Raw genomic sequence first — 27023 nt, 5'->3', positions numbered from 1 at the left:
TCTGGGGACAGGAAGCAGCCCACCTCCTGAGAAGGCCCACTCCATTCCTGGGCCGTTCTGATTGTTGGAAAAGTCTTTCTTGTAATCAGCCTGAAATCTTCTCTCGGTTAACTTCTGGTTAACTTCTGCTCGGTGACTCTAGTTCTGTCCTCTGGGGCTTTAGAGGGAAAAGGAAAAAAAAAAAGACAAGCCCACTTCCTCTTCCACAAGGCAGCCTTTTCGATTTTCAAGGATGATGAATACATTGCCCCTTCCAGGGTTGAAGTGTTGAGGAGGCAGTATTTAAATTTTGAGTGGCAGTTAGGTTAGACTCTGATCGGTTATTTTTTTCGGCCTTCTATGAGCAGGTTGGGAGCGCTAGGTGCCATATTCTTTCAGCCCCCTCAGAGCACTCACCGGCTTGTCTCTCTCCCCTTCTCTCTGTCCTGAGGGGAAGGTGGGCAGCTCCTCTTAGCCAGGACGTTCTGTTTGGAAGGTAGTGGTAAAAGGTGAGCTGTTGTTACTCTGGTGCCCTCGGTAGTCCCAGATAAGTCCCCTGGGCAAGGCCTGTGGGAGGGCTGGTTTTCTGTTTGGCTGCACCTGCCAGGTGAAACCAGTGAGAAGAATCAAGGAGTAAAAGAATCTCCCGTTGACAGAGCCGCCCAAGGCCAAGCAAGACCTGGCATTTGTAGGCGTTCTGCGTACAGAGAACATTATTCTTCATTTCTTCCCTCCATCCCTTCCTGAGGTCCCACCCAGAACACTTTCGACTGTTCTTTGCACCCACGAGGCAGTGTGGTGGTGTACCAGAGAGACAGGCAGACCTGGGCTTCGATGCTGATGCTGCCACTGAGAAGCTCTGAGACTGCGGGCAAGGTGACTTACTTGCTCTGTGAGCCGTTATTTTCCCATCTGCAAATAACCCCCTCTCCATTGTGGAATTAGGGAGAAATTGCTTGGTTAGCTCTGGGTCCGGCCCTGGTTACACAGAAGATGTGCAGACACTAGCTTCCTGCTCTGCTTTCTTCTTTCTACAGCTTTCTTTCACAACCAATTTTGAGAGATTTATAGGCAAAACACTCTGTGGCCTCCCTGGGGGAAATGAACTGAATGTGGGTATGGTAGGGAAAGCTAGCCTTAGGTGGGTATTTGGGAACAAACTGTCAGTTTCCTGTGAGTTCCTGGTGAGATCAAAGCCGGTAAAGTGAGCCCTCAAGTAGGGGAGGCTGAGAAGGTCGTAAATGGCAGCGAGCGGCCACTCTGGCTACTGTTGCTTCCGCACGTCTCTGGGCTGTTGAATCCTGGCTGCCTGCTGCCCACAGGGAACAAAGCCTCTTCCCTGGCTGCTCGACTGCATGTGGCGACCTTCAACTGAAATGGTTTACTTGGGGACCCCTCTTGATCTTTACTGAGCTGACTCTTCGGGGGTGTATTTTCTCCACATGCGCTTCTACCATTCCCTGTGTTCCTCTTCCACTAGCTGCTGTCAGCCACATGCTACATTCAAGAAATTCAGTCATTTCCGAGCTGAAAACTTCCCAGCAGCCACACGCACACCTCCTGTACCTAAACTTTAAGTGCACAAACGAGCTGTGTTTGCAGCCGTTGAACAGAGTTAAGAACCAAGAATATAACTTCTGAAGCCTGTAATCCTCCTAATGAAAGGAGGGAGGGAAGACAGGGGCTGTGGGGTTGGAGGTTCCATGGAGGAGCCCCTTCCTGTGTCTCAGCAGATGAGTTGGGGCTTTTTACGTGCTGGGAGCCAGGGATACCCTGACAGGATGCTTACAAACTGGGCACAGGCAGGGGCACCATAACCAGAACACGAGGCGACACCGCCCAGAGAATGACACTGTGGGCAGAGGCTTCCCAGAGCAAACAGCCAGACCGTGAAGGACAGGCAGGGTGTAGGAATTACCCTCACCTCAGCCAGAAAATCCTGTGAATCAAGATGGAAGTTTAACTGTCTCAAGACAGAGCAATGCAGAGAGAGTGGACGTGTCCCTATCAGCCCCAACTGAATATTTTCAATTATATAATGGTCCAGTTTTGCCTTGGACAAAAGAAAACACCTCCACGCCCAGGCAGCTCTTTTCGTGTGTTTCCTTTAAACACTAATGGACATTCTATCTGAGGAATGGGTCAAACAGGGGGATTGCTCGTAAGAATGTAGTATCCTGTTTCCGCCCGGTTCTGACAAGCCTCCTTGTCCTCTCTGGTCACCATCCTAGTGCATTTCAGGGTAAAATCACAGCTCAAAGCTGAGTGGTTCTTGGTGGGCCACGACTAGTCCACACTCTGACCGTCCCGGTGCTTGGACTGTCCTGTGACTCGGGCAGAGCTGGGGAAAACCGGCAGTCAGGACACCTCTGTCCTGCAAGGCCTTCTCCTCTGTTCCCAGAGCCGAGCCCTCACACTCAGGTGTTTATTTTCACACGTAGTCACACCACCGGTGGCACCAGCGCTGGCATGCTTGTTTTCACACTCCCTTCCTGCTGCGGAAAGCCCTGTCTGAGATTCTGGGCTGTGGATTCCTTCCTCCCTACCCGGCTGAGTGTTAAATAGCTTCTGACTGAGCATTCAGAGCGCCTCGAGGTTACTGTGATTAGCAAAAAAAGAAACTGTTTTTCCCTTTCTCTCGGTGACTGATAGAGAAAGAATCCTCCTGTGAGCAAAATCAGCTTCAGATCTCTAGCTAGAGAGTTGGGAATTGAGCTGCCACGGTAAACAGCTGACATAACAGAAGCAGCAATGATCCCCCATTAAATGTCTTTCAGCTGATAGGGGCTCCCGGGATAATTGACTTTCCAGCAGGAATTACTGGCTCAAACGAAATCACTGGGCATTAGGGCGACCTGCTGCAGCCTTTGAAAGGGGACCGTAACTCTGTCTGGTTTTGCTGACCTGACAGGCATAATTCATCTTGATTATTCATTGTGCTAGTTGCCACCAGATGACACCAGGTTTCTGTTGACTGTAATTACAGCGTGGGTTTTAGCTTTTTTTTTTTGAAACAGTGTTCCACTTGGTTGTTGGCCTCTCTGAGCTGAAGGTGCTGTAGGAAGGTTTCTACAGCGTCTGCCTGGGGAGATGATGTGAGCACAGCCAGATAGCATTTCCTGAACACTTCCTTACACACGTCTTTCAGTAGATAAGCAGGGAAACAATTTGATGGAGCCTGTTTCATGTCAGCTGGCAGGGCGTCACTTCTTCTTGGTTATCCTTAACCTGGTGTGTGGTAAATTGCTGCTCTCACAAAGTGGGCCTACAGCTCAGCCCACTCCCCAGCCCGAGACGTCCCTCCCCAGCCACTTACACACCCCAGCCAGCTGGCTGGCACACGTGTGCTTGTGTGTGTGGGCACTTTTGGCCCTGGCGGCGGGGGGAGAGAGTGATGGTCTCAGTGTGTCCAGTGCCATCCCTGGGTCCTTCATTGACAGGTGGGATGAGGTGAACAGGCAGCTTCTGCTCTGACATTTCATCCTCTCCACTAGCAGAGGGCCTTTCGGACTCTCCTGTGTGGTATACGTGTCTGTATATTTTTTTGAAGAGGTGCCTTAATTGGTTCAAATAATCAGTTAATGCCTTTTAACAATGATTATAGTTGATCAGATATTCACTGGAGCCTTAAAATTGTCAGGCAGTGTTGTGTGCTACAGGTACAAAGATGAAGACACTTTGCTTTCAAGGAGCTTACAGTATGTGGGGATGACAAATAATTCCAAAATAACGTCAGATTCTAAGCTCAAGATGAACAGAGAGTGCTTCCAGAGAACTTGTGCATCTGGGTGTGAAGGGAAGGCCCCCGCTAGAAGATGATGCCTGATTTGAGAAAGAAGAGTTACTCAACTGAATAAAAGCAGGAAGCAGATTTCAGGAACATAAACAAAAGCATATATGCCATTTCCTCCCAATCAGTTGAACGGTGTTGGTTTGACCTAATCAATTAAATTAGGATTAGGTTTTCATTACTTCTCTAATGAAAATGAACTTCACCCTAATGGAACAGTCTCTCTGTATCTTGGGAGTAATCTCAGGCCCCCGGGGCCCTCATATCACTAGGCAGTTCTAATCACTAGAGTTCGGGCTTCTGATGGTGAGGCTTGGCTGAGAGACCACGAGATCTTCATCTTTTCCCTTTGACCCTTTATCTTCTGCTGAAGTGTTGTGCGCGAGGCCAGGCTAGGTATCTTCACAACATACAGTATAATTTACAGGCACACCATAAAACATACAAACACATGCCACACTGAACCCGCAGAAGAACAGTTCACCTCAGAACGATGGCTTCTGGAACATCAACTAGGGGTGAGCCAGTTCTCAAAGCTAGGCCTTTGTGTCCGCTCTTCCAGGGTTATCCAGTGTAAGTAACACCTGCTCCCCTCCGGCAAATGAAGACGATTCTTGCACCTGACTCCCTCTGGTTTTGGAACCATAATTGAAAGCACAAAACCGAGATGTCCCTTTTAGCGGGGCAGAGGCGGTTACTCAAGCGGTCGGTCTTTCAGTGTGAGCCAGGAGAGCACAGTTGCTCAGGGTCCCCCTCTGCACCCTAAAAGACTGTCTTGCCCCCTCACTCCCTGCCTACTGCCTTCTGACCTCTTGCTTCGTTCCCCTTTAGAATGGTGGTTTGGCCTGGAGTGATGATGCAGATGGAGGCCGGGGAAGAGAGATCTCTCGTGATTTTGCCAAGGTCTGTAATGTTTCCTTCGTGATAACAGAGGGGGCCGTTCTGCAGTGGGTTATTGTATCTGCTCCCCAAGGAATGAGGATAGAAGTGGCCTGTGAGTCACATCTGTAGTCATTCAGATGGTTGTGTATCGCTGTTGTAAGACTTCCTACATAAGATGGAATTTATTTTCACTATGGCGTGTTTTTGTTTTTTTCTTTTTTCTGGTGGGTTCGGGATTGCAGCTGTATGAACTGGACAGTGACCCGGAGAGGAAAGAGTTCCTGGATGACCTCTTCGTCTTTATGCAGAAGAGGGGTGAGTGTGCACCCTACTCATCATTTCAGTTCACTGAATATTTATTGAGTGCCCACTGTGTGCAGGTCACTCTTAGCCATCCTCCCTGTGGAGGGCCAGCATCTTAGCCCAGGAGGACAAGAGCCATTTATTGCCAGTTGGTCCCATACTTAGCTGGATAATTGACAGTCAGGTTGAAGAGGGCAGAGAGGGCCTGGGTAGAAAATGAATGGAATGATCATCCAAATTCGGTCCTGCTTTATTCTTGTCACTGTTCTGATTAACTGGTCTCTGGAGTCATTTCAAATTCAAATACACTTTTTTTCTTAGCCTTATAGTAAGTAGTCTTGGATATCACTTAAAACTTGTATATGGGGCTTCCTGGTGGTGCATCTGGCTTAATAGAGACTTAGAATGGCCAATGAAGAAATGGAGGCCCTCCAGGATGTGTTGGGAGGATTCTGAAATGATCCACAAGAAGGAAAAGCTAACTCTTTTTTCCTTATCCATGGGCTCTTTGATTTTTGCATCCACTGGTTTGGTTGGGGTGCTCCTGCAGTTTAAGTGTAGGGCACATGGACATCCGCTTTACGGTCCCTTACTGCGTCTGGTCTTTCTCTCCTTCTCATTCTCCTGCACCCACCCGCCCCCAACCATCTCCACTTGGGACCATGGCATGTCTCAGTCTTGAGCCCACAGTGACTCAACTTCCTGGCTTTGTATTCTGTCACAGCAATGGGTTCACCAGCTGGCAGCCCTCAGGAAGCATGGTCAGAACCCCAGCGTCTCTAGGAGATAATTCTCGGCAGCCTGGGTAGCGGCATCTTCTTCATCCTCAGGACAAAGCCTTAGGGGAGCTGCTCCTGCCAGCATGTTCCCTGGGACCCTGCCTGATCGTGTAGCCCTTGGTTTCTGTGTCAGCTCCTTTATTGAGACCTGGGAATGAAGTCCTCCTCTTTATCATAGGTGGGGCTGTAATGACGGCCTCCAGCGATGAAAGATCCTGAGTTAACTCCTCTTTTTCCCTCTCTCCCTCTCCCTCTCCCCACCAACCTCATCCCTGTTTCTCTCCCCCTCCTTCCAAAGCCTCATTGCCTTCTTAGTAGTGTGCCTATTACTGCTGGTTTCCTTACAAAGGCAATCGAAAGTTTTGAGTCTGGGTTTCCCCTCATCACCAAGCCTATCAAAGCAGTCTAAGCAGCTCTAATTAGTTTACTCCTCCAACTGTTATCTGGAGCTGCATGTGTCAGTAAAAAAACAAGAATATAATCCCGAAAGATAATGTGACTGGCAGCAATGAAACTCCCTGGTTGCCCTGAGAGAGAGAAATCCACTTAATACTTTGGTCTCCCCTTCCAATTACCTTTTAATTATTTACAAGCTCCACAAGCCCAGCTGGTGCAAACCCAGGACCTGATCTCGTCTCAGAGGGGCTGCTATAGCAATATAGATTTTAATCAGCAGTGTGGCTCCACTGCTTTAGATTCTGCTTTATTGTTTTTCTCCCTTCCCAGAAGGATTTTTAAAGGAAAATGGAAGTTATATCAGCCTAGCCAAGAGTGAAGATCCGTAATTGTGTGTTTACTGCTCTGTGTCCCCAGTAGATGAGGCTCTCCTTGAGGACAGCCGCTTTGTCATTTCTCCACGTCCCCAGTGCCAGCACAGGGCCCGACCTGGGGGCAGCGACGAGGAGGAGCCCCGCTCAGGACACATTTCCTGTCGGAACAGTTCTGTTGGTTTTCCTAACTCAGCTGCCCTGGTCGGGGGGGTGGGGCGTGGGGAGCCTCTCCTCCCCCACCCCACCCCCAATTAGCTGCCTGTGATTGGAGGTCAGCAGTACGGAGGGATGTATGCTGAGTGTCCTGCTATTGCATAGCACTGGGGCTGCCAGACTGCGTCTAGTCTATTCCAGAGTGAACCCAAAGCAGAAGTGACTCTCTTTGATCCTATTTACAGTTATTCAGGCCCTGAGTAAATCTTTTTTCTTTCTTCAGCACTTAGGTTCAGTATTTCACTATTTGCTGGTGTCAACAATAGAAGGGAAACAGTCGAGTCCGTTTTGGTGCTTGTTAATTACTCTAGTATAAGGTTCCTCAGCCTCAGCATATTGATTTTGGGGACTGGATAGTCCTTTGTGGGGGACTCCTCCCCAGTCTTGATAACCAAAAATGTCTGCAGATATTATAAATGTCCCCGGGGGGACAAAAGTGTCCCCCTGTTTAGAACCACTGCCATAGAAGGGTAGGAAAGAAGTTGAAGATCAAAAATTTGCTCTGCAGAGAAACTCTTCAGGGAAATCAACTTAGCTCCACTCAGCAATATCTGAGGGTGGCAGGGCTTGTGTCTGGCAATGGGAGGAACTTCCCGCCTGTAGCTGAGGGCCAGACAAGTGGGTGCTGGTCCCCATCCAAGGCTGGAGTGTAGGGACCCGAGAGTTGCTGTAGCTCCAGCATGGGAAGAGTGGAGGCAGAAATGCAGTGGTGTATATGTGGTCTAGACAGGGCTGGAAGAACCCTTGTCTGGCCTAGATGAATCAGGTGGCATCAGATTGTGAAGAGCTGTGTTTGGCCAAGAAGGTAGCACTCCAGTCTGTGACATAGCCGAGTTATTGAAGGGAGCACCCGGGAGTGTCGCCAGAGCTCCCTGCTTTCAGGAAGCTCTCTGTGGCAAGCAGTGTGTAGTTGGGCTGAAGAAGGAAGACTGAGGAGGTTAGGTTGTTCCCTTTAAAATCACAGTGATCTCCCCGCTGGAAGACTCATGTCTGATGGCCTAAATTTAGAATGAGTGGTTCAAGGGGACTGGGAGCAGTTTGCGCTTCTAACCACATGAAGCTTGCTGTCTTTCCTCTTTGCAGAATGGTGAGACCAAGGGCCCCTAGACATTTGTGACTTATTTGTCATTCCCACATTGGAATCTGGGGCACTCAGGAGCCCACTCTTAGCTGGCTGGGTGCAAGGAAGAGACTCATAGACCTTGGCGGTGGGTCAGCAGCTCATCCTCCAGAGCTAAGATCAAGGATAAGCAGTTGATTTCAGAGGAGCCCCGGAAAGCAGCCAGAGTCTGAAAGGCCCAGTGATGCCCACCTGGGCCGTGAGTGGACTGGGCAGCTTTGACACAGAAGCTACACCACAGAGGAAGTGGACCGGGCTCCAGGGGAGGTGGCACCCAGCCCGAAGCCCCGAATGACTGCAGCTGCAGGTGATAAAACGGCTGTGCAGTGGGAGAGGGGCCTGGCCATAACTGCTGCTTTGTGCTGGGGCTCTCCGGCTTGTTAACATGTTTGGGTGAATTGACTGCAGCAGATGGGCCTTTCAGCTCCAGGCACCTTGGTTTCTAGGCCAGACCGGGTGACTTGCACCCTCGTGACCCCTCCCTCCCACCCCCAGCAGTGAAACCTGCCCCAAAAGGCACTTGAGAAGAGGCCGAGGCAGTGCCCAGTGGGTGCCTGTGTCCTGCCGGCCTCGAAACGGCTGCTGCAGCCTGTGGGAGGCCTGCGGATGAGGCAGGTGAAGCTGGGGCCAGCATCCATCCTGAGCAAATCCTTCCTCTTCCGGGGGCCACAGTTTCCTTATCTCTAAAAGGAGAAGGTTTCGGTTACAGTCAATCTGGAAGTTTCTTCCAAGTTCTCTGTTCTGTATTATGTGTCGGTGGTTGTGTCTGTTGAGCTGTGAGCAAGCAATGAGCCACCCTCAATAACCAAAATAGAAGAAAAGCCCCTTGTGCAGTTTTCTGTTAAAATAGTTGTGTTAAAAGCTACACCAGGGAGCCCCACCCCCCGCCAAACCAAATGCTTCATTCCCTTCCTTGCAGAATCATGTGTTTCTTCTTTTGCTGAGTGAAGCCACACTGAACTAAACAAGTTTCTTTTGCTTGTGCTTCCCACACAGATGTTTCTGTAGAAAGATGGGTTAGATTTCAGAACTCTGATGCCGCCTTTTCCTCACCTTTTGCTGTGTGTACATGCAGGTGTGTGTGTGTGTGTGTGTGTGTGTAAAACACATACATACACCTTTTTTGGTGTAAAAAAAGGCCAAAAAAAAAGCCAAACATTTGTAAACAAAATTCTTTGACTAATTTAACTCACTGTGGGTGATTTCTGAGGTGTTATTTATTCCCTGGTAGATTTTCCAGGGGGTACTATGGGCAAGCGGGGCAGGTGCTGATTTGGAAGTCTCATAAGCAAAGGCTTATGAACATTCTTCCCTCATCACTGAGAAAGAAGAGCTCATTCTCTTGTTCCCCAGGCAGTGAAGCAGAAGTATGATTTCATCAAAGAGGAGGAAGATGATTTCGCTGTTAATTTTATTATTGTTACCCTGTGTACTTTACAGAACCCTTTCAACCCATTATCTGATCTGCTGTTCCCCATAGCTCTACCTCTGTGGGATAGAGAGAGCAAAGATTATCACAGTAGCCGTGGAGAACCAGCCCCGGGGTTAAATGACCCCCCTGCGGCCACAGAGCCGCTTTAGCACGTGGTTTCCTCATCCCCAGGCCGGGATTCGTTCTCTCACTCTCACTCCCCTGGAGAAGCTTGACCCCTAGCACCAGCAGCTCCATCACTTTCCACTGGGGCAGTGGACAAGCCTCCGCTCTCCTTCAGCCTGCTAAGCCCCACAGGGACTGTGGCCCACCTGCACAGGTCAGGGCCCAGGAGGGTCTGACAGCATCTAGCTGATAAACATGGGGCACAGGTCTTCATGCAAGACGAGTGTTCATCTCAGAGTAAGACAGCCTGTCTCTCAGGGAAGGGCAGATTTGACGGGTCACAGTGGCACAGAGGCTGCCGTCTGTCAAGGCACGATTAGGGGGGCACGGGAAAAGCCCTAGCAGTAGCATCACGGGCCCCCTAACCAAGTGCCCACAAGCGAGGATCTCTCCTCCAGCCCCTGCCCCAGCTTGGCACACCAGACAGAGGACCTGCTTGGTCACAGGGAGGACAAGTTGTGTTAGGGCTTCACCGGAGAACTGGCCTCCCTCCCCCACCAGTTCTGTTCAAGGCTGCACACTGACCTTGGTTTTCCCAAATGGATTGTTGGATCTGTTTTTGATGTGTATATACAAAGAATTTACTGTGGGAAAAGGGCTTGGTCTGCCTCAAAGTGCAATTTGAGTGTTTTTCCTTCTGTTGTGTGCTTATCTATCCATCTCAGGCAAGGAAATGTTCGTGACATATATTGCTTTGCCTCTTGGTGAAGGGAGTTCCTCATATATTCTTTGTACCTTGCATTAAATGGTCTGTGCCATGGACACTCTTCCTGATAGACTAAAATATGTTTGTCTTTGACAGATAAAATAGGCTTTGGGGCTTCATTTTCCAACTTTATCCCCAAATGAAAGTCCAAAATACAAATCTTTGTCTCAGGATTAATCCTTTGTTTTAGGCCAGATGGTTTTCTCTCCCCAGGTGGTAGTGATGTTCTAGTTCTAGGGTTCCCCTCCCACTTTTTTTTTTGCTCTACCGGAGCTTCATTGCTACGTGTGGGCTCTCTCTAGTTGTGGCAAGCAGGGGCTGCTCTGTAATTGCAGTGCACTGGCTGCTTATTAGCATGGCTTCTCTTGTCGCGGAGCACACGCTTTAGGGCATACAGGCTTCCGTAGTTGAGGCTCTCAGGTTCTAGAGCACCAGCATTAGTTGTGGCACACGGCGTAGCTGCCCCAAGGCATGTGGAATCTTCCTGGACCAGGGATTGAACCTGTGTCCCCTGCGTTGCAAAGTGGATTCTTAACCATTGGACCACCAGGGAAGCCCCATGTCCCCACTTTTAAATACCTTATTACTAACCAGTTATCCATGATAATAGGAAGAGATCACTGGTTTTTGAAAAGCGTGATTAATTTGAATAGCTGATTATTATCTTTAAATTCAGCCTCTTCCCCTTCAAAATCATTTATTGGTACTTTTAGCACTTGGTAAAATTGGGTTGAGGGCTTCCCTGATAACTCAGTTGGTAAAGAATCTGCCTGCAATGCAAGAGACCGCGGTTCGATTCCTGGGTCAGGAAGATCCACTGGAGAAGGGATAGGCTACCCACTTCAGTATTCTTGGGTTTCCCCTGTGGCTCAACTGGTAAAGAATCTGCCTGCAATGTGGGAAACCTGGGTTCAGTCCCTGGGTTGGGAAGATCCCCTGCAGAAGGAAGGGTACCCACTAGCCTGGAGAATTCCATGGACTGATAGTTGGGCCTCCTTTGTTCCAAAGTGAGCCAGTATTCAGTAGACCATCCAAGGATTGGTGTAGGGAAGGTCTGAAGCGAGAGTTTGACCCGCTTACACTGTGGGAACATCTCCTGGGTCTTGAGAGGCTAGAGGCACAGTTGGGCAGTGGAACCTCAGACATCCGTGCACTGCTCAGGGAGAATAGCCTTGAGTTGTTGGGCCTCTCCCCAGTCACCCCTCCACCCTTCTCCTGGACAACTCAGGCCGGTCTGTTGATCAGCAGCAGGCAAAGCAAAGACCTGACGGTCCACCTCCTTCTAACTCCTTAGTTTTCTTCTCTGAGCATAGTTTTTATGGGAGGAAACAGCACCACCATGGCCCTAATTTTATTACCAGCCATAGTAGAGTACAAGACTGCATGTGCTAGGAAAGCACTTGGTCTGAGCTCGAGTATCAAGAAGGGTAATGGGTCTGAAGTTAGCCTCTCAGGTTGTGGTGCCTCCAGAACTCCATTCGTTGCTGGTGGGACTATAAATGGGCATCACTACTCGAAATCTGTTCAGTGGTGTTTACTAAAGCTAAATGAATGCCAACCCTGTTACCCAGCAGTTAAACCTCCAGGTGTATCCCCAATGGAAACGAAAGCTCTGGTTCACTAAAAGACACACGCAAGAGTATTCTTAGCAACACCATTCATTATAGACAAAAACGGGAAAGAACTGAAACGTTCGTCAGTAGTAAAACGGACAACTAAATGGTGGCATAGTCCTCTAGTGCAGTGAATCCCACACAGCAGTAACAAAGAATGAATTGCTGTGTACCCAGCTGGGATGACTCTCACAGGCCTAATGTGTAACACAAGAAGCCCTTCACGGAAAACTGTATATACTGCATTCTTCAGTTTGTGTAAAGTTCAAGAAAATCACCTATAGTGATACAGGATAATGGTTACCTCTGAGTGGGGTGGGCAGTGGGTATTGATTGGGAAGGATAATGGAAGAGTTTTCTGGAGTGCTGGAAATGTTCTGTATTTTGCTATGAGCAATGGATAGTGGGGTGTACACAGCAGAAAAGATCTGCTGGGCGGTATCCTTAAGCTACTCATCTGGGCTCTAGGCACCAGGCCCTGTGTCAGTCAGGCCTCCTCAGTGAGAGCTCGTGGTAGAGGGCTGAAGGGTGCGTGTAGGCCCAGTCCAGTATCGGGGTATCTGCGCATCCTTACTCCACCCTGACTTCTGGAACAGTCAGCTCCACACACATGGCATGCCACCACTCCCTGCTGCCTAGTGTCTCAGTGGGAAGTATTTTCTACATTAGCGAGTCACGGGGAAAATACCACCAGTCATTCCCCTACTTGTAGAGCTGGGCAGGAATTCATATGCAGAGGAGTAAGCAGGAGGCTTGCCTGCCTCTCTGCGTTCCCGCTTAAATGGGGACTTAACTCTTCCAGGCTCCCAGCTCTCTTGACGTGTTATGGAAATGATTAATGATCTTGTTCAAAGTCAGGAAAGGCAGCGAGGGTCCTGGGCAGGGCCACGCCCTGGGTCCTGGGCACTCACCCCTGACCAGTAGGCAGGAAGGCAGCCATGTGCCTTCTGTCCTGGGTCCCTGCCCTCGATTGCTTCTGGTCATCCCTGGAACGTGCCCACTCTCTGTGGTGGGGAGGAAGTGGTCCTCTCTTAATATGCCCATCATGCTCGAGGAACCCATCTCCCCGCTCTGCACTCGTCCCTGCTCTGCTGTGTCTCCAGTCCCGGTGCCAGGGAGGAGTCCGAGGACCAGGAGCAGGCTTTGTTTGGCTCCATTTGCACTGAAGGCCCCGGACAGCAGCACTAGGGCCAGCGCCCAGCCCAGCAGCGTTCCTACCCCCCGGGGTAAAGCCCCCGGAGCCCCCAGCAGCGTGCCTGGTCCCAGCCTCATAAAAGCCCTTTCCGCATCTCCCTCGGGCTGCTTCAGGCTCCCTGGCTGAAATCTGATAAGGGGCCTCTTTGTTGGAACTGTCAGTCTCCTTTATTGAGGAGGGAACTGGAGACCAGCGGCATTTCTTGGGGTACAGATAAGGCCCTGGATTGCTGTCAGAGGGACCATGATTAATTACCCTCAATCCAAGCTCCTGCTTTGATAGCAGTGACTGACAGCCCACAGGGTTTCCCGCAACGTGCTCCCGCCCACTCTGGGAGGTGTAACAGGGGCGGGGATTCGGCCCCCTGCAGGGCCAATGCTGGTGACCCACGGAGAGTGCTCTGCACTAGCTGCTGGCCTCCTTCCTGGCTCTCTGCAGGTTGCTTTGGCTTTTATTGTGGACTGAGGCCAGCTGTCTCTCAGGTGAAGAGGCTCTTTAGAGTAAGATGTAATCCAGCCCACAGGGTGGGCCAGAAGCTCCCCCATTTCCCCCCAAGGCTAGGGGAATAGGCACTGCTTATAGACTTGAACTTCGAGTTTTTATTCCTAGACTCATAGGACTTTAGAGCTGGAAGTCATCTAGTCCAAATTCCCTGCTTCAGCCAGACAGGGAAACTGAGGCCTGAATATGTCAGCCCCCCATCCCCACGCCCCAGTATGATGTTCTTGGGTTTTTTTCGCCTTGTTCAGGGAGGGAAACTCAGCTAAAAGGTCTTCTCCCCCTCTTTCGTAGTTGAGTCTCCTTGGGACACAGGAGATGGCTCCTAGGCCCACTAAGCACAGGGCAGACCACAGAGCCAGACTAGCCTGAGGACCCTGCTTCTGTCTTAGTTGTCGAAAAAATCAAAACCAGGGCAGGTTTTATGTCCGGACTGGCTGCTTAATGTGAGAAAGCCAGGATGTCATCTAAAGTTGGCTTGCAGGATATGGTCAGCTTTGTTTCTGGTGGGACTGAGGGGCCCACCTGCTCTGGATGCTACTTTTAGGGGTTTTGTGGAGGGCCATCCATGAGGAGGAAAACGCCTGTTCCTCTTACCTGCCAATTCCTGGAACTGGGGTGCCTGGCCAGGCAGTAGGGGCCCTGCTGAGAGAAATCACGACCCCCACGTGCCCAGAGTGGGGCTGGGTGGCAGAGCAGCCCTGGTGTAGGGGAGAGGTCACCCTGGGGACTCAGAATGCCACCTTGCTCCTAACTCATCTTCTCAGGTCCCGTATCTGCCCGTTTCCCATGCCCCTGAGCAACTCCCAGCCTAACGCAGTCAGTTGCTGTGTGACTATAAAGAGGCGAATTTTTAATGACTTTTCACATCTATGATGTTGTTGTCTTTGAAAGAAGTCATCTCAAATGACTAGACATTTAGTCCAGTGACTGCTCTGAGGGAATCTATAATTCCTCCCTGGGGAGCTGCCTTCAGAGGCAGTTCAAGCCACACGAGGAAATCTGTCATGCTGTATGGCCACACCTCATCTTCACACAAAATCAGTATAAACCGCCTGCTCACTTCATCCTATTTTCCTGGCTTGTTTTCCTTGAATGACTGTTTCTAAAAGTAAAACACACCCTATATTTGAAGATCTACCACCTTGGAGAGAATCTAATGAAAACAGTATAAACTCTGAAAGCTATTCGCAAGTGTAGTTCCAAAGCCATGTGTTAGCTGGCTCTCCAAGGACACACTTCTGAAGGACAGCACACCCTCAAGCCCAGCTTGGTGGTCACTCACTCGGCCATGCCTGTTCTATGTATATCTCAGACCCAGCCACCTTCCCCTCTTAACACTTGTCTCCCCTTCTCTATGGCCCCACTGAAAGACTTCATGGTTTCTTTACCTTCTCAAAACCCCCAGCTCTCCATCCATTCCTGTGCTGCCGGTCCTCTTATTGCAGGGCTCAGACGCCAAGGGCTGAACCACTAGAGTCCTCACTTCCTTGGTCTATTTAATAAAGGTCCTGACACTCACAAACCTGCCAGTATCGAGAAGAGCCAGTGACTTCTGTTCAGGGCTGTCAGCATTAGGCACTTAGAGCCAGTGACAGACCCAGGCGGGCACACCACTGACAGGAGGAGCATGCGTTTGATATTCCCTGTCGGGTTGGCACAGAGCTGGTTGCTTTGACTCTGAGAAGCACGTTGTTTGTTTAATCTGCATGGTAGTTTCGCTTATTAAACTTCATAATATTCAAGACATGATGAAGGGAAAAACAGTCCCTGCTTTCATGGAGCTTACGATCCTCCTGGGATACCAGACGAGCATAAGTGAAATATGTGTAATTATTTGTGGAACTTGTAGTGGTTATAATAGAAATTCGGAGAGGAAAGAAAAATATTCGAACCAAGGTGGTTAGAAAATTGTTCCTGGAGAGAGTGAACATTGAAGGCCCGTATAAGGAGGATTTGAGCACATCATTTTAGAGTTGATGAAGAGGAAGAATAAAACCCAAAAAATAGAGGAGAAAGAATTTGGGTTGTGGGATGAGGGTGAAAAGACCCAACTGATTGAGTGAGAGTAAGTTATTGGAATGTGTTTGAAACACATCATACGTAATCTTCTAAGTGGGGGCTTCCCTGGTGGCTTAGATGGTAAAGAAGCTGCCTGCAATTCAGGAGACCAGGGTTCAGTCCCTGGGTTGGGAAGATCCCCTCGGGGAGGGAATGCAACCCACTTTAGTATTCTTGCCTGGAGAATTCCATGGACAGAGGAGCCTGGTGAGCTACAGTCAGTGGGGTCGCAAAGAGTCAGACACAAGTGAGCAAATAACACACATACAATCTTCTAAGGAGTGTTCAGGAACCTGAGTCATGATATTGAACATGTGAGGCGGGCTGGGTTGGCAATAAGAGTCATTGTGGGTTTTTTAAACTAGGAAGTGAGTAATGGGGTGAAAGTGGTGTTTTCATCAGATTGTCTGGCAGTAGCATGCAGGTTGAACACGTGGATTCAGGGCTGCTAGGGTCTCTAATGGGGAGCCAGTGAGGGCCTGGCCCACGGTGATGGCTGTAGAGAGCAAGTGAGCTTTGAAAGGTGCCTCAGAGGAGGAATCGGTGAGCCTCCAGACAACCTAAAGGTGGGGAAGAGAGAAGAGGAGCAGTCTCCCTCTGAGGTTCCTGCCCAAGACCTCTCAGAGCGATGGTGTTGCTGAATGAAGAGGCAAGGATGGGAAAAGGGAGCTCGCCTAGGGGATGAAGGGGAGCTGAGTGTGAACATCAGACCTGGAAGTGAATGGGTCACGTATAAAGATGTTCCGGAAGCTTCTGGAACTGACATCTTCAGGGTCCTGTGGGAGGGAACCTTGGAAGTGGTCCTCCAAACTCTCAAGGCAAGGCCATGAAGGCTCAGGCAGACCAGCTATAGAGGAAGGAGACCTTAGCCCTGTTCTGCCGGGAGACCAATTTTGTTGTGTGAGACCTTTGTGCTTATGACAGGAATGAAGTCTGCTGTACAGAACAGCACAGGGAGAAGTTAACCAGCGTGTGCGCTATTGTGTCTTAGGAGCATGCCGGCAGTCCTCTGACATTTTACCAGTGATCCTTTGGATTTAACTCCGTGGCCTTTGTCAAGACAAAGGTCTTCAAGGCCTCTAGCTCCCTCCTACACTGAGGAAGGGGGCCTGGGACCACCATAGCAGTGCCCTGTGTTTGCGCTCACACTGCTTCTCCCTCATAATCGTGGGACCCTTCACTCCACTCTGGCTTGAATTACCCTATAAAAAGAGCGAGGGCAGTGTGCAAGGACTGAGATGAAAATGCCATTCCTTGAGGGGAAAGAAGCAGGAGGAGCTGAAACAAACAGCCCTTCTCTAATCAAGCTGGCCTGACGTCCACCAGGCAGTCAGTGAGACTGCAGCAAGCCGGAGTGGGGGTGGGAGGGGGTCTGGCGGCGGGGGGGTGGGCAAGGCAGAGGAGGAGCAGCCGGTGTACAGTAAAAGGACTTGCCATCAAAAGGCAACAAGTCTCATACGGTGCCCCGGACGGTGACCCTTCCCGCTGGAATTCTCCCCTCTGACCTCCAGATCATTAATCCCGGGGCTGCCAAATGACAGTCATCCATCACGCCTCCTGACGAGCATCCCGGCTGCCCAAGAAAGGAGCCTGGCCGCGCCCTCCCTGCCGTCCCCGGGTGCTCATTAGTGGGCCTTCCTGCTCCGGGCCAGGTTTCCTAATCAAGTCCCTGACTCCTGTCACTTCCCTTCGGGGCCAGGGGGCGGAAGCAGCTCTGACCCTCCCTCTTTCAGAGGCCAGGGAGGGGGTGGAGTGATTAGTGGGGAGAGAACTGTTGAGTGGCTTTTCATCCCCTTGGAGACCTGTGTGCCCAGCAGCTCCTTTGACATGGTGGGGACACAGGAGACAAAAAAAAAACCATTTCTCTATCCTGCAGCAGGAGAAGAGATAAGGAGAAAACAAGGCAGGATGAAAATAAATTAAAGCACGGTTATAAACGGCGCTGAGAGCTGCAGAAGAGAAGCCCGGGAGCTGTCCATGTGGACAGTGGGACAGGCCCTCCCCTGTGCAGGGGTCAGGAAAGAGTTAGTTCACTGGGGAGGCAGCCAAATGACTTCTGAAGGCTCTAGAGGACTGAGTTGCCAAATCATTCAGTTCAGTCGCTCAGTCGTGTCCGACTCTTTGCGACCCCATGAACCGCAGCATGCCAGGCCTCCCTGTCTATCACCAGCTCCCAGAGTTCACTCAGACTCACGTCCATCGAGTTGGTGATGCCATCCAACCATCTTATCCTCTGTCATCCCCTTCTCCTCCTGCCCTCAATTTTTCACAGCATCTGGGTCTTTTCAAATGAGTCAGCTCTTCGCATCAGGTAGCCAAAGTATTGGAGTTTCAGCTTCAACATTAGTCCTTCCAATGAACACCCCAGACTGATCTCCAAATCATTAGGAGTCATATTGCTAGCAAAAAATAAACTCTTTGAAATCATGTAGTCTGGCTCTCTTATTTACAGCGGGGAGCAGACCCAGAGAGGCCATGTGCTTTACCCAAGGCCACACAGCCTGTGAGTCAGACCTATCTCTCTGTTCTTCCTGAGGAGACCTGGCAGCTAGTCTGATAGCTTCCAGGCTTTGGGAGTTTGACTCAGATTACACTTCTGAGCATATTTGTGAACATGTTTCCAACTCAGCAAAACGTGGCCATGCACAGATGTCTTCTTTCTCTGCCTGAAAATGACCTAGCCCTGTGTTTCTCTCCTTGCACCATCGCAGGGACCCCCATCAACCGAATCCCCATTATGGCCAAGCAGATCCTGGACCTGTACATGCTGTATAAGCTGGTGACGGAGAAGGGGGGCCTGGTGGAGATCATCAACAAGAAGATCTGGAGAGAGATCACCAAAGGCTTGAACCTGCCCACGTCCATCACCAGCGCCGCCTTCACCCTGAGGACCCAGTGAGTGGCCTGCGCCCTGCAGAAAGGCGGCTGAGGCCTGCAAGAGGGAATTAACCTTGAGGCAAGGAAGGAAGGAAATTCCACCATGTAGTGAGCAAAACGGGCGGAATGCCTGAAAGAGCCAGGAGCTTTCTGAGATGAATCCCTCGGTCACCTCAGTAAACTGAGAGTGCCTTTTCTCAGGCGTGTCCTGTGTCTGTTGCTTCACCTTTCCGTTTCGTTTCATTTCATTCATTTCATTTCACCGGCAACCCCACCAAGCAGGTTTTGTCCCTGTTTTCCAGATGACAAGAACTAAGTCTCAGAGCCTAGATTGTTTGGTCAGAGCCGTATCAGTTAGTAAGCAGGCTGAGGTTCATACCTGGACTTCTGTCTCTGAAGTCCACAATCTTTCCAAGACATCTTCTCCTACACAGTACCCCACTCTAAGCCTGGCTCTTTATACTTGACATTCAGCTTACCCAGAGGAAAGCAGGCAGGCCTCCACTGGGATTGGTGACCTGTTTTTGTACCCATTTGAGTTAATTATAAGGGTGGCAGGAGCAGGGGGAGCATTGAAGAAGGGGGTCCAGAAGCGAATCTGTTCTTTGGGAACTCGGGATGTTGCTCTGTGAAGAAGACAGAAGGATCAGCCGTGTGTGGCTTGGGTGGCTTGTTAAGGCCTTGCTGAAAAGTAGAAGGGTCTTATCCAGTGAAACAGTTCCTGCAGAAGTTGGGAACAGAGCGACAGCCAGCAGAGCCATCTTTCTCCGAGAGTTCTTAGGTAGAGAACTGCTTTCTTGGGGCATCTCACACAAAGCGGGACGGCACTTCTAGGCCTACCCACAACGGGAAGGGTTGCGCCTGTCTGCACAGCTGACTCAGAACGGTTAGGAGATCAAGGAGCCAGAAAGACATTGCAAAACATGGCATTTCCCCTTTCTCCCAGGGCACTGGAAAGGTGCCACATGGACACAGAACATGAGTGATGATAGCCGTTTCCCCGATGAGCCATGACTCTAGTTCCAGCCGCACTCAGCCCTGGGTGCGCTTAGGGAGCCTGGGCTGGGGTGTCCCGCCATCCTGAGGCTCCTCTTCCACCGAGTTCTCCAGGTCGTGCTCCTTCGTCCTGGAGGACAGAGCCTGCCCCACAGAGGCCCCTTGCAGAGGATCATCAGCTTACACTGGGCGGTCCTGGCACTGCATTTTGGGTGATCCTTCCTTCCTTCCCTCCATCCAGGTATATGAAATATCTCTATGCCTACGAGTGCGAGAAGAAAGCCTTGAGCTCCCCTGCTGAGCTGCAGGCGGCCATTGACGGCAACAGGAGGGAGGGCCGGCGGCCCAGCTACAGTTCCTCCCTCTTTGGCTACTCACCCACCGCTGCTGCTGGGGCCCCTGCCCTCCTCTCCCCACCCAAGATCCGCTTCCCCATCCTTGGGCTGGGCTCCAGTGGTGGCACCAGTGCCAGCGGCTCTCGAATATCCCCAGCAGCTCCTCTCAGGAAAGGTCTGCAGGGCTCCTGGGGGAGAAGGGGCACCAAGCTCCCTGGGTCCAAGATGCAGGAGGGAGGGCGGGTTGTGGGCTGCATCCAGCTCTGGTGCCTTTGTCAGGTGATGGAGTCCCGGTGACCACCGTGCCCGTGCCAAATCGCCTGGCTGTGCCTGTGACTTTGGCTGGCCAGCAGGCCAGTACCCGGACAGCCACGCTGGAGCAGCTGCGGGAGCGGCTGGAGTCAGGGGAGCCTCCTGAGAAGAAGGTGTCCAGGCTGTCAGAGGAGGAGCAGCGCCTGGTGCAGCAGGCTTTCCAGCGCAACTTGTTCAACATGGCACGGCAGCTGCCCATGAAGATCAGGATCAATGGCAGGGGTGAGCAGCAGCCTGTGTGCCAGGCCCCGGCTCCATTCAGGGCGGGTTCATGTCCAGGGACTAGGGTGGGGGCCCTCCAGGTGTTGCCCCCAGCCCTCTCACCCAATCCACAGAAGGATCTAGAGACCAGGGAGTCACTTGGGGGTTCAGTGGCCACGGAGACCTCAGTTCACCAAGCTGAGGTCATTTTCCAGGGTGCCTGCAGTTCCTCAGGCGTGCCCTGTTTTGTAGCAAAAAGGAAAAGCAGTTGTTCAAAGAGGAGGAGCTGGAGACCTTCAGGGCCAATTGCGAGGTCTTCCCTGTCCACTCCTGCTTTTTGATCTGTCTCAGTTAAAGGGCTTGCCCTTACCCCCCACTGCCCCACCACCTGGAAGAAAGACTGCGCCCCACTCCCTAGGCCCAGCAAGGGGCCAGAGCTGCCTCAGGCCGGCAGCCAGTGGCCCTCAGGAGGGAAGGGAGGAGGAAATACAAGTTTGGCAGCATAATTGACATCTGTCCCTTGCCCTCCACATTTTTCAGATGCCCCACCTTCTCATCCCTACAGCCACACACCCCACACCCCTCATTCCTGTTTCTCCCCTTTCCCCCTCACACATTTCTTTGCTATTCTTGACTCTCTCTCAGAACAAACATGAGCAGGCTTGTGTTGGGGGAAAATCAGGTGTGAAGGGAGCTGTGTGTATTCCCAGGCAGCCCCTCCCTGTCCCACTCTCCCCTGGTGAGGAGCCCAAGGAAACGAGATGGTGGCCCAGAGCAGGGCTCTGCCCTGTTCCCTGCTCAGGCCAGCTGCCCCTGGTCCTGCACGAGCCAGAGGCTAATAGATGAAGCAGCTCATCTGGAAGAATTATTGGCTCTCAACATCAGGAACGGACAGAGTCTCAGGTGGGCCGGGCAGAGGCCTCTTGTGCCAGTGCCTGCCGCCTTCCATAGACCGTGGATGGCTCAGATGGAGAGGGAGTGACAGGGACTAGATAGGCAGACCCCATCCTTGAGGACACCCCAGTCTAATTAAGGGGAGGAAGAAGCCAGGCGAGTTCTCAGTGGATGGGGCTGGTCTTAGTGATCTCCGACCCCTTCGCCCATCCTGGCCCCCCGTCTGGTGGATAATGGGTGCTCAGGGTTTGTTGAATCACACTGAACGCATCAGTGCACAGCTATGAGCCGAGGTCTGCCTCCTTCCCAATGTGACCCCTCTTCTCTGAGAGCAGAGCGAGTTGGGGAAGTGAAGTGAGTCAGTGGAGAAAGCAAGCAATAGGATATTGACCAGCCTGGGTCTCCTGCCAGACCTCATGCTCGAGAAGGTTACACGGTTGCTTTCAAACTCTGGGAGGCCTTAGCCTGCTGCGGCCGGGCTGGGAGGGTGGCCAAGCCTCAGAGGGGGTGACGGAAATGCCCAAGGGCTTGACCGGGCCTGCCGTCTCCCTTGTCCCCAGCAGAGGACAGAGCAGAGGCCTCGGCGGCAGCACTGAACCTAACCACAAGCAGCATTGGGAGCATCAGCATGTCTGTGGACATTGATGGTACCACTTACGCAGGTAAGGGAGGTGCAGGCTGGCAGCCAGTCTCGGTGCTGCTCCCCGCAAGGCCCCCTCGCCCCACACTCCTGTCTGAACACCTTCCCAGGGGGCCTTCCTTTCATGTTGTCTCAAAGTTCTAAAGGTAGAGTAGTTCTGGATGAGGAGGACTGAGGACTGCCAACAGGATGGCAGGTCCCCCTCCACCTGTGACGGAGTCATAGAGACCCCTTGTCTAACCCTTTTTTGACCAATTGGTTGGCTCGCTCATTAAAAGAAAGTCATTGAATGTAAGGAATCATAATCAACTCCATCCATGTCTTTAATATTGTATTGTAAACTAAATCGGGGTTTCCCAATGGCACTAGTGGTAAAGAACCCTCCTGCCAGTGCAGGAGACATAAGAAACATAAGTTCGATCCTTGGGTCTGGAAGATCCCCCGGAGGAGGGCATGGCTGTCCGCTCCAGTGATCTTGCCTGGAGAATCCCATGGACAGAGGAGCCTGGTGGGCTACACAGTCCATAGGGTCACCAAGAGTTAGACACCACTGAAGCGACTTAGCACACATGCATGCGTAAGTTAAATGTGTCCGCCATTACAGTCTTCCTAAGCACAGGTCCCCTTTCTTTGACGGGTTCATCGCTAATCTTCCTAAACATGGTCTGGGAACACTTCCCTTAGAGCCTTTGGGGCCTTTCAGCAAATTGACTGCCCGCCTCAGCAGCTTAGACACACCTGCTGGCAGGGCAGTATCGGCACCAAGCGCACCACCCTGCCTGGAGCCTCACCCAGAGTTAGGCAGCAGTGAGATGGTGAGGGACTGAACCCCTGCACCTGTCTCTGCTCTCGCCACCTGCTCACACTGCCTTCTCCCCTCCTCCGCTCACTCAGGTGTGCTGTTTGCCCAGAAACCTGCAGTCCACCTCATCACAGGATCCGCCCCCCAGAGCATCGGCAGCAGCTCCAGCAGCAGCAGCAGTTCTCACTGCTCACCAAGTCCTACCTCGTCCCGGGGCACCCCCAGTGCAGAGCCCTCCACCAGCTGGTCCCTCTGAGGGGCAGGACCCAGCTCCGTACTCCCCACTCTTCCTTCAAGAGCGGCGGAAGTTGATGCACAGAATTTACCTCATCTCATGGAGCCCACATCAGACACCATTTGGCCAGATGTTGAGAGTTTGGACATGTCCATCTGCCCAGGCTTCATCAGGTCCTGCTGTACTCTAGAGGCAGGGAGAGGCTGGAGGGGCCTGACCGGGCAGTGTTGTCCAATCAGGGATTGTCCTGGAGAACTGGGCGGGGTCTGTGGGCGTCCAGCTTCCTCCAGGGCTCCCAGGCCCCCTCCCATCCCGGGCACAGTGTATTGACAATCTGTAAGCTGACACAGGGCTGGAGGCTCTCCACACCCTTTCCCCTTTAATTTATTTCTCTTCCCCTGCCTTCTGCTGTGACTCCAGGGTCACTGGTGTCTTTCTCTGCTCAGCTCCCCCATCTTTAACTCCCATGTGGGGCTGCTTGGAGCCAAGAGCACACCTCTGCGGCCCTTCTCTGCTGAGCATGGGATGGGGTCCTCCCAGTCCACCTTGCCTATACCATGTTTGGTTCCCGGAGTGTGGGTCCCTCAAATTCATGTCTTGAAGCAGTCCTCAGGGCCCCATATCCCTTTTTAATGGTTCCGAGCAAGGGCTGATAAGGGCAGTCCTCAGGACCCAGGGCCTGCTGGGGATCTGCCAAGGGAGAGGCAGAGCCCCGGGGGTGGCCCAAGCAGGCCCTGGCACCCACTCCACTGGCCCTTTTCTGACCCACCCAGACCTCAGGCCCCTGCCCCTGCCCCCGCCACCCTCCATTGGTCCCTGTTGGCCAGCTCTCCCAGGAAACAGCCTGCTTGTCCCTCAGGCCCCACCTCTTCTCGGCGGGGGGCCATCTCAGCCCCTCCATCCCCAAACCTGCCAGTGTCAGGTTCATTGAAATACCTCAGATTTGTAATTGTTGATGTTTGACTCTTCAGGAAGTATTTGCATCTCTGAAATCTTTTTTATATGTGTTTGCTGACTTTTGTGGGTTTTTTTTACTTTAAAATTTTTATTGTTGTTACTGTAGCACCAAAGAAATGAAAGCAGATGTCCCCCAAAGCCGAGCAAATGGTTTGGTACCCCAGCCCCTCTGGCCCCTCCCTAAGATCCCCCAGTGAGGAGGAGGGGGAGGCGGCAGGAGAGATGACTCAGGGATCACAGCGGCGGGAGGAGGTGGAACGGAGGGACCCCTCTCATGCAGGTTGGGTCCTGAAACCACACTGGTTGTCAGGATGGCCCTTGACCCATTTCCCACCAGAGCGGGGCAGTCCCTCACCAGGCTAGGGGCAGGGCATCTCCCCTTCACTCAGTGTTCCCACCTCAGGGCAGGTGCAGACCGTGGAGGCCATGAAGCCTGCAGGGGTCAAGCTGCCCCAGAGGGTGAGGAGATGCTGAGAGAGCTCTGTCTCTCCTCTTGGATGCTGGGGTGAAACAGGCTGCTCCTGTGTCATAAAGAAGAGGTGATTCTCACGCATGGCTCAACTCTCAGTCAAGTTCGCTCTGCAGTGTTCACTAGAACCCCGCCCACTGTGACATTATCCGGCGGGAGGCTGAGGTGGACCCAAGCCCACACAAGCCCCACGCTCAGTCTGGCTAGGAAAGGGAAATCAGACACGAGCACAGAACACATACCTCAGCCCGGTGAGCTGCAGCGCCACCAACTCCATCTCCTCTCTCTCCCCTAGCCCCCAACACCATCTCACTCTCACACACACATACACACACACACACAGTCCCATCCGCTGGGGGCTGACCCTCTCCTGGCCTCACCAGGCCAGCACAGGGCTGGGCAGAGAGGGGCATCTGGTGTCTGTGTCAGGGAGGAGCCTGGTTGGCTGGTGCTGGGCCCACTTGAAGGCATCACAGACATTTGGCCAGTGTGTCTTTCTCAGGACTTTGGTCACGAAGGATGGACCCTTGCCACCCGGAGGACACAGGGACCATGTGCTGTGTCTTCCTGGTTGTTGGATCCTCTCCTTTCCCCAGGCAGCTTGCCCAGTCTCGCCCTCTCATCAAGGCCTTGCTGCCCTGAGGGGCAGCAGCAAGGTCTCAACCTGAAAGCCAGAGGGTAGGCATGCCCGCCAGTGCCCCCAGAATGAGGCCCTGGGCCAAGAAGAGCTCTCCGGACGGTGCAGCCCTGAGGTCACATGGCAGCCATTGACCGGGGCACTCTGTCCCTTCCCCTTCCCCATCTTGTATTTAACCAGGAAAAAAATGTGATAGCACAGGGGTAGCCTAGGCAGTGGATGAATACCTCAGAAGTCCTCTTGCAGCAAGTGTCTGTATATGTTGTGGTTATTTTCTATCTTACATGTTCTCGAATGTTTATATTTCAATAAACCTCTACCTCTTCACACAAGCAGGACACAGGTGCTTTGGCTCTTTGATTTGACAGTAACAGGAAGAGGGCAAGGGACTTCCAAATAAAAGGGGCTAAATAAACTATTCCTCTGATCCCTTGATTTTTCCTAAACTTTCTCTTCACTGCTCACTCACTGTTTCCCCAAAGCACTTACTCTCAGCCGGTCTTCTGTATTAGCTGGGTGCCTCTGATACTGCATGACCACCCGCACTGACCCCTGGCATCACGTCAGGGTCCCAGCAGGCACAGGGCCACGAGCAAGCCCTCTTTCAACTGCTAAGTACAGTCCCCACACTTACAGAGCTCACACTCTTGTCTGGAAGGCACACACGACTCTCGACAAAACATGATTGGAACCCATGGGCAGATAAATGCTGGAGCAGCTCACTAGGGAATCCCTGGAAGGCTTCCTCAGATCAGATCAGATCAGTCGCTCAGTCATGTCCGACTCTCTGCTACCCCATGAATTGCAACACCACAGGACATTTCATCAGGAAGAATGAAGTTGCAAACAAGACATGAGGAAAAGTGGACGAACTGATCCATGTGGTATCAGGATCTGGCACTGGGGAACTGGATAGTTCTGGTAGACAAAAGTGTGGCTGGGGCCAGGATGGAGCCCAGGCTGAGGGATTTGGGCCTATCCTCAGCATCAGGATACTACTGCTGTGTTTTGAGGAGGGCATAGGCTTAGAGGCTTTTCTAGAAGGGTGACCTGGAACTGGGAGACATTCTAGATGTGGACACCCTGGGACACTGCCACTGAAACTTAGGCCTAGGTCCAGGCTGCTCAGCATTTTTCTCTACCGCAGTGCACATCCTATGGGCACAACCTGGGACTGACAACACTAAGAGAAACGGGCAGAGAACTAAAGCACTGGGCAGGTTTGTGATTGTCCTCCTCCATCCATGACAGAAACCTCGCCTGTCAGACCTTTCTCTGCCATTTTGAAGTGCTGGAAAGTGAGAATGACATTGGGACAGTCTTGAACCTCTCACTGATATTTTAAAAAATTTTTTGAAAGAAAGAACCAACCCTTTAGTACTTATTTACCCATAATTGGGATAACACGTCACAACTTCCAGAGACACATCACAGGGCTGCCACGTGGAGATTCAGCGGGCCTGTTATAGGAGGAGGCCGCCAGATGAGAAGAAGCATGGTCCAAAGACATATTAACAGCATGGAGTGAATGTGAGGTGACACTGAGGGAGAAGTGGCAGCTGAATAAGGGTCCAGTGAGAAATGGAGAATCTGGGAAGAACAAGGCACCAGGCCTGCAGTTCCATTCCACTCTCAATTAACAGGAAAAAAAAAAAATATATATATATATATATATATAGAGAGAGAGAGAGAGAGAATATCTAAGACCTTGAGAAAAGAAGAGTTCTTCAAACTAGACCCTCCAAAAAAAAAAAGTTCATCAAAAGATACCAAAAAATAAAAAACTGGCAGGAGATACTTGCAATACAGAACTGACAAAGGAGTAATGGTCAGAATTTTTTACAAATGTTTAAGACAAAAGCAGTCTTAAGATCAAACCAGTCAATCCTAAAGGAAATCAGGCCCTTATTATACAGAGCGAAGTAAGTCAGAAAGAAAAACACTAATACAGTATATTAATGCATATATGTGGAATTTACAAAGATGGGAACGATGACCCTATATGCGAGACAGCAAAAGAGACACAGATGTAAAGAACAGACTTTTGGACTCTGTGGGAGAAGGTGAGGGTGGGATGATTTGAGAGAATAGCATTGAAACATGTATATTATATGTGAAATAGATCGCCACTTCGGGTTCAATGCATCAAACAGGGTGCTCAG

The 27023-nt window shown here is 51.4% G+C and overlaps 1 protein-coding gene across 2 annotated transcripts in view; it reads left to right on the top strand.

Annotated features, from left to right (window-relative positions):
• ARID3B (AT-rich interaction domain 3B) overlaps positions 1 to 25193 on the top strand; it is a 48165-nt gene extending 22972 nt beyond the window's left edge. The window contains exons 3-9 of one of the 2 annotated variants that reach the window (XM_005221966.5): positions 4601 to 4672; positions 4894 to 4966; positions 18218 to 18401; positions 19621 to 19889; positions 19994 to 20248; positions 21682 to 21783; positions 22656 to 25193. In XM_005221966.5, the coding sequence (XP_005222023.1) occupies positions 4601 to 4672; positions 4894 to 4966; positions 18218 to 18401; positions 19621 to 19889; positions 19994 to 20248; positions 21682 to 21783; positions 22656 to 22819 (1119 nt within the window). In that variant the 3' untranslated portion in view covers positions 22820 to 25193. The remainder of the gene's footprint in view (positions 1 to 4600; positions 4673 to 4893; positions 4967 to 18217; positions 18402 to 19620; positions 19890 to 19993; positions 20249 to 21681; positions 21784 to 22655) is intronic. The other variant, NM_001193048.2, reaches the window with a different exon arrangement.
• Positions 25194 to 27023: the final 1830 nt, after the last annotated feature.

The sequence above is a fragment of the Bos taurus genome, chromosome 21 (assembly GCF_002263795.3).
Source record: "Bos taurus isolate L1 Dominette 01449 registration number 42190680 breed Hereford chromosome 21, ARS-UCD2.0, whole genome shotgun sequence".
Taxonomy (NCBI): domain Eukaryota; kingdom Metazoa; phylum Chordata; class Mammalia; order Artiodactyla; family Bovidae; genus Bos; species Bos taurus.
This window is presented reverse-complemented; position numbering and strand designations above follow the sequence as displayed.